The sequence below is a fragment of the Macrobrachium rosenbergii genome, chromosome 19 (assembly GCF_040412425.1).
Source record: "Macrobrachium rosenbergii isolate ZJJX-2024 chromosome 19, ASM4041242v1, whole genome shotgun sequence".
Taxonomy (NCBI): domain Eukaryota; kingdom Metazoa; phylum Arthropoda; class Malacostraca; order Decapoda; family Palaemonidae; genus Macrobrachium; species Macrobrachium rosenbergii.
In genome coordinates this window covers 14639157-14649156 of record NC_089759.1, presented here as the reverse complement: position 1 = coordinate 14649156, position 10000 = coordinate 14639157, and the positions used below count along the sequence as shown (strand labels likewise).

Genomic DNA, 10000 nt, shown 5'->3' with positions numbered 1-10000 from the left:
ACTTCATTTGCATCATTATGGGGAAAGATGATGATCAACAGATGCTATTTTTACAAACAGGTTTACATTACTCCTAATGACGCGTATAAGCATTGAAATACACACATCAATACACTGTCACATCAGCCAACAATAGAAACCTGTCAATACTGAATACTTCCCCCTTTCAATCTGGTAAATAATATCTCCCCCTTCCGAGAGGGGAAAAAAAAAATAAAAATAAAAGGCAAATTAATTCAAACACATACATTTCCCTCGGAGATTTAAGCAGCTGACCATCACATTCCGATTAAGTAAAACGAAAACAATGCACATTTTCGCATGTGGGTCATCAGAGCTAGAAATAAAAATCTATCGCTTTCCTGTGTGATTCGAATAATGCTATGGTGTTTCCATCCCTTTCTTTGACTTTGATGTATGGAGTCCGGTAAATATGGGAAGCACGACTGGCGAATCCGGAAAGGGCTGGGAGGGGAAGGGGAGGGGGAGGAAGGTGGGGGGGGGGAAGAAGAAGAAAAGGAGGGAGAAAGAATACAGTAAAGAAGAATGGAGATGAGGGGGGAATCTAATTCCTGGAGATCGAATGATGATGATGAATTCAGAAACGGAGAGAGAGAGAGAGAGAGAGAGAGAGAGAGAGAGAGAGAGAGAGAGAGAGAGAGGTTTCCTGCCTTTTGATTATGTAACTGTATGCATTAGTGAGCTCATTCGAGTGGAACCTAGTCATAATCATCATCAATCAGGTCTGAGTAAACAAGACAACAATATTTATCGAGCAGATCAACAATGATAAAATATTCTACCTCAGATCAAACCAAACAACTTCTGCCCTCTTTGTACATATACGATATTGAGCTTCATAATATCACTTTGCCTTTCATCAAAAATTGCACTTGCTATCTGAAAAGCTACATAGAACTGCCTAGTTTGTCTATGAAAACCACGCCGATAGACAAGGTAGGAAAATGAGTTGTACTTGAGAAACCTGAACTGATTCAAAAATTTTAATAACAATTCAAAATGAACGAACATTCATAGGAAACAAGCTTGCAAGGTCATTAAGCCTCCACACAAGAGAGAAATGAAGTTTTCATCTTTTTTTTTTTCCTAATCATTCACCAAATGCTAATTTAATGGAAGCCAAACAGAAATCCCATGGCAATAAAGTTTGTACATGCTGGATCACATTTTCAATTTGCCACAGACTTCACGCGACTTTCACATATACATGGAGTCATTTGCCAATTTTGGAGGTTCTATATTTTTTAACTACAAATAAAATCATGTAATATCTGCCTCCAAAGACGAGGCTCACTTACAGTTTTAACTATAGGGAAGGTGACCTCAAGTTATCTTTCAAGAGAAAGGAGAAATGATAAGGAAATTTCTTTCGCAATTTTAGATGTTAACATTCAGTCTCGCACAGAAATAAAAGGAGCGACTTCGACATTTTTTTTTCAGAATGAGATCATCTCAAGGTCACCTTCAAAATCCAATCATATGGAATCAAGTTGACATTCTCATCATTAACAAAATACCTGACATGCCACATCAGTTCGGTTGTCTATCGTAGAGGGGTATAACAGAGATCAATGATCACATAAAAATGTAAAAAAAAAAGAGAAAAAATTACAATGCGTGCACTCGTTAAGTGGGTATAATTAACAGGTGAATAAAGAGAAGACAGCATGGTAATGTAATACAATGATACAATGATAATCAGAAAGTATCTCTACCAATAAGACTCCTCCAAACAGGATAACCAACAAACGGAAGAACTCTTTGAACTTTTGTACTGGGATTAAGCTTTCTTTGTAAATATATTTTGAGCCATTACAATAAGAATACACGAAAAAATGTTAACAAAATACAAAAGCACTATTTTCTAAGTAACAAATGAATAAATCTAAGTTTATCCAACATTTTTTTTAACAAGCTATATAATAATGAGATTAATGGCGGAATCATAAAAGCTTAGCGATTATAACAGTAACCATAACAAAAAATATCAATTCATAACAGCAACTGCTAGTTTATTAAAATTACCTACTAAGCATTACAGTAATAACAACAGCATTAAAAAATATCACAAGTGGCGGCATACCAGGAAAGAAGCATTGACTACCTACATTAACTCGAAGCGCTTACAAAATTCCCATTCTGGATATTTCAACAAGACGTTATCACAGGTTCAGTTATATTGCCAAAAAAGAAACCGACATTTGGACGCTAAACATATGGTCAACATATGGATCCAAGTAACAACGGTATGTGACGTACACAAACAAAAAATAAAATAAACAGAAACATCGCAATCGAGAAAACTCAAGAGATTACGTTCAGATTACATTCATCTGCATATCGCGCAACGTGTATCACATTCATAACGAATAACAAAAATATCAGACGGTCACAATCACGCAACACGTACACACACACACACTCTCTCTCTACATGATCAATAACATAGGAATCACAAGAAATTGACTTCCACGCAGTTACATAAGAGAATATTGGTTTATACAACCTACAACAACAACATCAACCTAACAACCTTCATCAGCCCTCTGCATGTTTTTCCAAGTTCTCCTGGCCGACAAATCATTAAAGCTACGAGTAACATCACATGAATTTAATGGCATGCCTCCGCACTTACACGCCATTACAAAATGCTAATAAAATCTCTCCCTTAAACGCGACGTTAATTTATTACCATAATATTTAACCTAATGTTTTTAATTTCGGAAAATGGTTGGACACTCATTCCATTCCCTAAACGGTCGCGCCGCCCCCACCGATACCCATTCTACCCCCAAACATTAACCCCCTTCCCCATGTGACCTCTTCCCCTGCCCCTCCCTTCAAGACTGCTGGCATTCCTCTACTCACCTCCACTCCCCACCCTCCCTTCCCCTCCCCTCCCCACCCTCTCTTCCCCTCCCCTCCCCTCCCCTACCCTCAACGACCCAGATCCTTTGCAAAAATTAAGCTCTTAATGTGCATATTTCTGTACTTTCCAAGATGCAAGAAATTGGAAAAAAAAAAACAATATAAGTAAAAACACTTTCTAGTTGTGTTTCATGAGATGGCAGGCTTCGCCAAAATCACAGGTCATTATGGGGGTCGAAGGGTTAAAGAGAGAGAGAGGAGAGAGAGAGAGAGAGAGAGAGAGAGAGAGAGAGAGAGAGAGAGAGAGAGAGAAGTATCAGTTGAAGAAAGCTGCCAAGTAACTGAAGAAAAACTTTACCAGTGTCGACTCCAAGCACAAGCAACAAACCCTTCACTAACCGTCCAAGTATATGCGTTGCTTACAAGACCTTATCCAAACTAAACTTACCCAGTAAAATTCCTGATTGCTTTTCACTATTTTTCTCCTTTTTTTACATAATTTTTTTACGATTTGTGTGTCGTTTCGACGAGTCTCAAAAAAGCAGCCGAGAACTCGAGCGGACGCAAAACGAGAATCTTTACCAAAAACAAGGAAAAGTCGGTCACGTAAACTACAAGCGTAGAAATATGATAGAGTATCATAACTGAGAGTCATTACAATCATCACGACATCACGTAGACTCATCATTTTTCTATCTGAGAAGTCTCATAATAGTCGTCATGGGGCCAAACATCGTGAGGTCATACCCTCGCCTCTACACGATAAGATGGAGAGAGAGAGAGAGAGAGAGAGAGAGAGAGAGAGAGAGAGAGAGAGAGAGAGAGAGAGAGAAAAGAGAGAGAGAGAGAGGTGACTTGAAGGAAGTAGATTTTTAATATTGTTATGCTGTCGAAAGAGAAATACAGTGCGTTTAGTGAAGTATCGATGCAGCTTTTATTAATATTAATGATGTATTGGAGATCAATATTTAGTATTTTTCTTCGTTTTGCAATTTTTTTCCATATGTTTTTTAACGAATTATCATTCGTTTGTGCTCTGCATCTACAAGTAAAACAAGTATAAATGAGAGAGAGAGAGAGAGAGAGAGAGAGAGAGAGAGAGAGAGAGAGAGAGAGAGAGAGAGATCCTTACAATCAATCCCTGGCTGAAATATGAATAATGTCAGAATTTCCAAGACATCCCGCCTTTCACCTCTGACGCAAAGAATTATAAATATAAATTCAACCATCGCAAAATTTTCCTCCAAACTTCTTTTTTTTTTTATGATCAAATAGTTTTGGCCGCTCACTGGGCCCAAAGTGCTCGGCTGAGCGAGGAAAACTAAAGATTAATGAGCATAAGAAAATGAAAAATGAAATGCCGCTGCAAAACTATCTTAAACAATTATCTGGCTGACTTCCGACCCCCGAGCGATTCGGCTTCGATTTTATCTTTCCAATTACAAGAGCAAATAAATGAGCTCAAGAACATTTCGGTTGTAGAGCGCTTAACCCAATTAAAGAATGCTATTAACATGTTCTCAATAAAAATCTTCCCATTCTTATTCAGTGAGGTGGGCAACTGAGAAGGTACGAAAGCCATATGAAATACAAGAATTAATTTCAGAAGGTCAAAGTACTCAATATATTTACCGCGAACGTGTGGGAGTAGTATGTATATTTCTCTCTCTCTCTCTCTCTCTCTCTCTCTCTCTCTCTCTCTCTCAGTTCCTGAGGGGACGCTGCCCCACCACCCGGATTTTATGGCATTCGACGGATTTCGCACACAAAATAAGTGGTGTTGTGGGGGATCTTACAGCGGTTGGGTTGCAATTCCAAGAGATTGGGACTAAAGTCTTGTTATTACATTTGAGGCTCTTTTGTAACCCACCCCCCACATACTTCCCCTTCCTCCCCCTCCTTCCTCAAGACCCATCCTAAAACAAACCACTCTCTCTCTCGTCCCCCATCCCACATGTTTTAACACCCCCACCACCCGCCCACCCCATTCCACCTTTCTCCAGGGAAAAGGAATAAGAAACCTACGCCATGATCTCCTCCCTACGCAGGTTGTTCCACTCGAACCAACTGATATATATTCTCAGAATTCTACTACAAGACCCATCATTGGCCTCCTTACGCAGCGGGGTTTCAGTTCATAGGAGTCCAGCAGTGGACGAAGAAATGCTGGATCTCGTAGGTAGTGGTGGCTGGGGGCGTGGGCATTGGTACCCATCAATCCTTCTATCATGCTCTTCGCTCGGTTCTTTGACCGCGTTTCTTAACGAGCAGATGATGATGATGATGATGATGAGGAGGAGGAGGAGGAGGAGGAGGAGGAGGAACAGATGACGATGATGGTGATAAAAGCAACAATAGGATGACATTAATGTATGCGTCGAATTTGATTTATGGCTAGTGATAGGAACAACACGTATGAATCAACTACAAATTATTAAGCCCATCACCTGCAACCAACAGTTTTAAAACTCACTGAATTACAAAAATCAAAATGAAATTCGCAATATACTTGGGGAGAAAGCCGCATGTTGCCACATAAAAACAAGTGGAACCTGAGCAATTAAACACCATTATCCACCTTAATAAAGAGCACAAACTAAGAACACATAATTATACAGAAAGCACAGCAAGAGCGTGCGTGCGCGCGTTCGAAACAACTACCCCCACCCCTCCCTCCCTCTCGCCCAACTCCCCGCCCAAACCCATACCCACCCGTGGGCCACCACGAATGATCATTTAAAGAAAGAAGCGATAGGATCCCGGCAAAAAGAGGTGGAAGCTGTTCAAGAATGCTAGTTAGTGAGAGAGTGAGTGAGTGAGGTGGGTGGGTAGGGTCTTATATCATCGAGGTGGACTAATATATGCAAAGCGGGCGATATTTCCTGACAGGGAGAACTGGTAAGGCAGCATTGTCACTGCAGCTGCGTCGACAGGGGGCACCCTCACAAGAACGCCCCCTCCCCAGACCCATCCCTCCCCTCTCCAACCCCACCCCCTCACGACGGCGCAAAAACAAGCCCGACTACACTCCCCAACTAATTAGAATTTTTGATATATAAACTAGCCCCGTCCACAGAGTCAGTCTCTGTCCTCCCACTCACCCCCAGCCCCCACCCCAATTCTCATAATACTTCTCCACCCCCGCCTCTTGCAGTCGTCCTTGTCTGCCCCCTTCCCCACCACATCCCCCTCCCACCAACACACACAAGTGCCCAGGAAATATTTGTATGTAGAATGACACCACCATTATGAGATTTTCACCAAGTCAGGTAGGAGAACAAAGGTTAAACGTCTTCCAAGGTGTTGCAAAAGAAGGGGGAGAGAGAGAGAGAGAGAGAGAGAGAGAGAGAGAGAGAGAGAGAGAGAGAGAGAGATGATTACCTGTACAATTTTCACCGTTAATATTCCAAACCTAGGATCAGCCGGTTCTCTTAATTACCGACACCTCCGTTTTAAACTTTTTATTTTTTATTTTATTTTTTTATTTTTTTGGTCGCTTCCACGTGTTCAGGTTTGGCCAGATTCTGTGGTATCGTTAGAATCAACTCGCCAGATAAGAGCAATTCATCACCAAAAGCCTGAATTTCTCTTTGTAACGCTTTAGCCCAGACGACGTCTCCTGGTTTTAGCGAATTAAAACATTGGGCCGCTTATCAAATGCATTATCGGGCGATTTTTACATAAACTTTCTCTCCACTCGCTCGCAGACGTGGAGGCGACCACTGGAAATTTCGAGTTTTCAAAACGAAAACTGGAACGCCACAAAATTAATATTAATATGGATGATGACGAGATAATTAATGATGTCTGCTCTTAGTTTGCTGTACTACATATGGAAAGGACGATAATAGAAGCTTATGCTTTCATACTCTTTATGTCATCACTCATTCCCGTGGCAATTAAAAGCAAGTGATAAAAGAGGTAAAAGAGAAAGTCTCATTGAACCTGGGGATTCTCCACCCAAACTAATAAATTAAAGAAGAAAGCTGTTAGTGAAGTGTGACACCGTTCAAGAAAAAGAAGTCGTGAAATTAACCGGTTTGAAAGTAGGGACCTAAAACGCTAATAACTGATAAACGAGATTCAATAAGAACAATGGGGAAATTGAGGAAAACTGGACAAAATAAAAATAGAGGACGCCCAAATGAAAAAAAGAATATTAGAAGGTTTCCAGGAAGAGAGAATGAGAAAAATGAATGACAATTACATTACGAAAAGTTTGGTGGGAAAACCACAAAATATAAAGCTAATGTGAGGACCGAGGATCCTGGTTCCTTATTTAAAAAAAATGGAAAAGACATATGGCTATAGCGACGAACAATGACTATGTAAGACATAATGTAAGACATAGGCAAAAATACCGGATCTTCCTGTGACTGAGGAAAGCAAAGCCCGTGCTGGCATAAGGCCTTCCCAATCTAGAACACAACAGCAAACCCTCCACGTTCCAACATCAAAGGCGCAGCGAAAATTCCCATACTTCAAATATTGCTTCCTTCATTGCCCAAGTTTCTTGCCTTAATGGCCCTGATCCCTAAAATACAAATAGCACCATTCCTACGGCAATCCATTAGACTAAGGGGGGGGGGCTTCCAAAAAACACATTTCCCCGAACAGTTATGCCGATTGCAGTTCGAGATCCGTATAAACTACGCCTGAAAATAAGAAAAGAAAAATAATACACGATAATGGGTTCCGAATCAGTCACCATTACCTTCTTTCAGTAGCTCGCATGACAACTATCATCGGAGAGAGAGAGAGAGAGAGAGAGAGAGAGAGAGAGAGAGAGAGAGAGAGAGAGAGAAGAGAGAGATAAAAAAGGAGGAAAAGGAGTAGAATTATCGTTATTCCTGTTCTATCTTCCCATTTAATATCATCTCGGTTAGAGAAACATTGTCAACAATTTCAGCATCTGAGCCGTAATTTCCGTTTTAGGAGAAGGAATGAGAGCCATGGATCTTTGTTTATGGGGGAAATAACACTTCTGCCTCCGACATGGTCAGAGAAATTTTGCTACATGCCTCCATTACAACCGCCATTTTCCGGGGTAAAAACAAAACTTTACTGGAATATGTCGATCATGTCTGCTGTAATTTTAGCTGCTTCTCTTCCTGCGTTTCCTAATTAACTACTTCTGCGACACTTGGGGAGTATTGGACCAATCACGAACCAACTTCGTATTGTTAGTGGCCAATCACATGCGGTTTTTTTTTCCATTTCCTACACACGTAATGATGCAGACATGATTTTAAGAACTATTTACAGACATCCGGAGATAGAATTAAGTTACCAATGGCACTACTAGAAAATTACATTTCAAAGTCATTGTATTAAACATAAAACAAAACATGTATCTCTAGATTCTGTTTTTACAATTTTATATGATAACCTGTGGCATCTAACATCACAACCAGTTTGTAAATCTCAATAAATCATTCGGTATTCTAGAAGTGCCTGACCTTAGGAAAGATGGGGTGGGGGTGGGGGTAGGGGGCGACAGGAGAGGAAACGTGGTATCGAAAAGGGAAGAATTATGAAGGTGGATAAGGCAATGTGTTGGAAGACGGTGAAGTGGATGAGGACGTGGATTGCGGAGGTGAGAGAGGATGCTGAGGATGAGTAGACAGATCTTCGGGAGAATCTATCTGCTCCCCCTCTTCTTTCTTTCTCTCCTGACTGTGACAACCTGTAGCAGCACCTTCGAGGACTATGTCCACCCACGCACAGAACCTATCGGGACCTTCTGTTGGATGAGAAGAAGAAGAAGAGGAGGAGGAAGAAGATATGACAGTCGGTGTTCCTGTTGCTAGGGTTGTTCTGGAGGCCCCCTCAGTTGCTACCACAACTGGTTTGCGGCTGGTATTAGCATCTGAATGCTCCGAAATATGAGAGCTTTTCTCTTCTTCTGCCATAGGCCGGGAACATTCGTAGCTCGTGATGTATCGAAGTGGACGTAGCCCACTTTCTCCCTTCCATTTTGGGGACTGTGAGTTGACTTCTCTAATTAAATCGGGACGGGCTTCTTCTGAAGGAGATTCAACTTCTCCCCTAGAGGGTGGAACACTGTTTTCCCTTCTGCCAGATTTAGAAATATCTTCCCCTCGGGAAGAGAGGCGACTAAAATTCTTGTGGGGGGCTTTTGGACTGACCTCTAAAGATCTTTCTCGGTATACTGTCCGTAAGGGCGACCTGTCTTTTGTTACTCTACAGCCTATGGCAGCATTTTCCCTGGAAAAATTCAAAAACATGTAATCGTTATCATTTTCCGGGGCCAAGTAAGAATTCGCTCTGGGTTCCGACTTGACATGAACGTGCATATCAGGTGGTTCGGGTTTGATATCCATGATGGTATTTTCAGCATCGGGTTTAGTCCTTTTGCGGGCCGCTGGGTATCGGAAACCACATTGTACTTTGGAAGACACAATGCCCAGAGCACGTGTCCTCCGCCAGAGTGTCATTACAGGGATATTACATCGCTCTGCGGCGGGTTTGATGGGCGTCCCAGACTTGACCATTGTGAGGGCTGCCATCAAGTCGTTCTGAGTCCACCTAGACGGACCAGACTTGGGGCCAGACACAGCCCCTCGAATATTCTCCCACGTCCCCTCGAGAGGGCCATGGGGAGGCGTCGAGGTTCTCGTTTGAATGAAATTCTTTTCGAGAAGACCAGTCCTGGAAGAAAGCGATGGTAGGGGGGGCGGTGGTGGTGCTGGAGGGGGAGGTGGGTGGGGGGGTGCGGCAGCAACAGAGGCAGGACTATTGGGGGAAGGAACAGAGGCTCTTTCACAATCCTTAATTCTAGTTTTGCATGTGGACGGTTTCCCTGAATCTTTACAACACTCGATTTCTAAGTCATTGACGAGGAGGTTCGGATGGCGGCGGGGTGCTGACGGCGGTGGTGCCCAGAGAGAGCTTGGAGTGCCCAAGGGAGTCGGTGTCGACTTGACACCTGCTTTCGACGAAGGTGACAATGCTGGTTGAGGCCGTTTTGCCATGGCATTTCCCTGGACACCTACGCTTCCCCCAGGTCCCGGACCAGGCCCTGGCCCGGACCCGACCGCCGAAGTAGCGTGAGGAAGACCGCAGGAGGAGAGATCAGCGAACATGGATG

At 42.4% G+C, this 10000-nt stretch overlaps 1 protein-coding gene across 7 annotated transcripts in view; it reads right to left on the bottom strand.

Annotated features, from left to right (window-relative positions):
* The window catches only part of LOC136848636 (protein bric-a-brac 1-like), a 534479-nt gene that overhangs the window by 59245 nt on the left and 465234 nt on the right, over nucleotides 1–10000 (bottom strand). For 3 of the 7 annotated variants that reach the window (XM_067121040.1, XM_067121041.1, XM_067121042.1), the window contains one exon: nucleotides 6346–10000. This exon is cut by the window's right edge and continues 21 nt beyond it. The exons of the other annotated variants lie outside the window; for them this stretch is intronic. In XM_067121040.1, coding sequence (XP_066977141.1) covers nucleotides 8421–10000 — 1580 coding nt within the window. In that variant the 3' untranslated portion in view covers nucleotides 6346–8420. Of the gene's footprint in view, nucleotides 1–6345 lie in introns of those variants that run through there. 7 annotated transcript variants of the gene reach the window in all.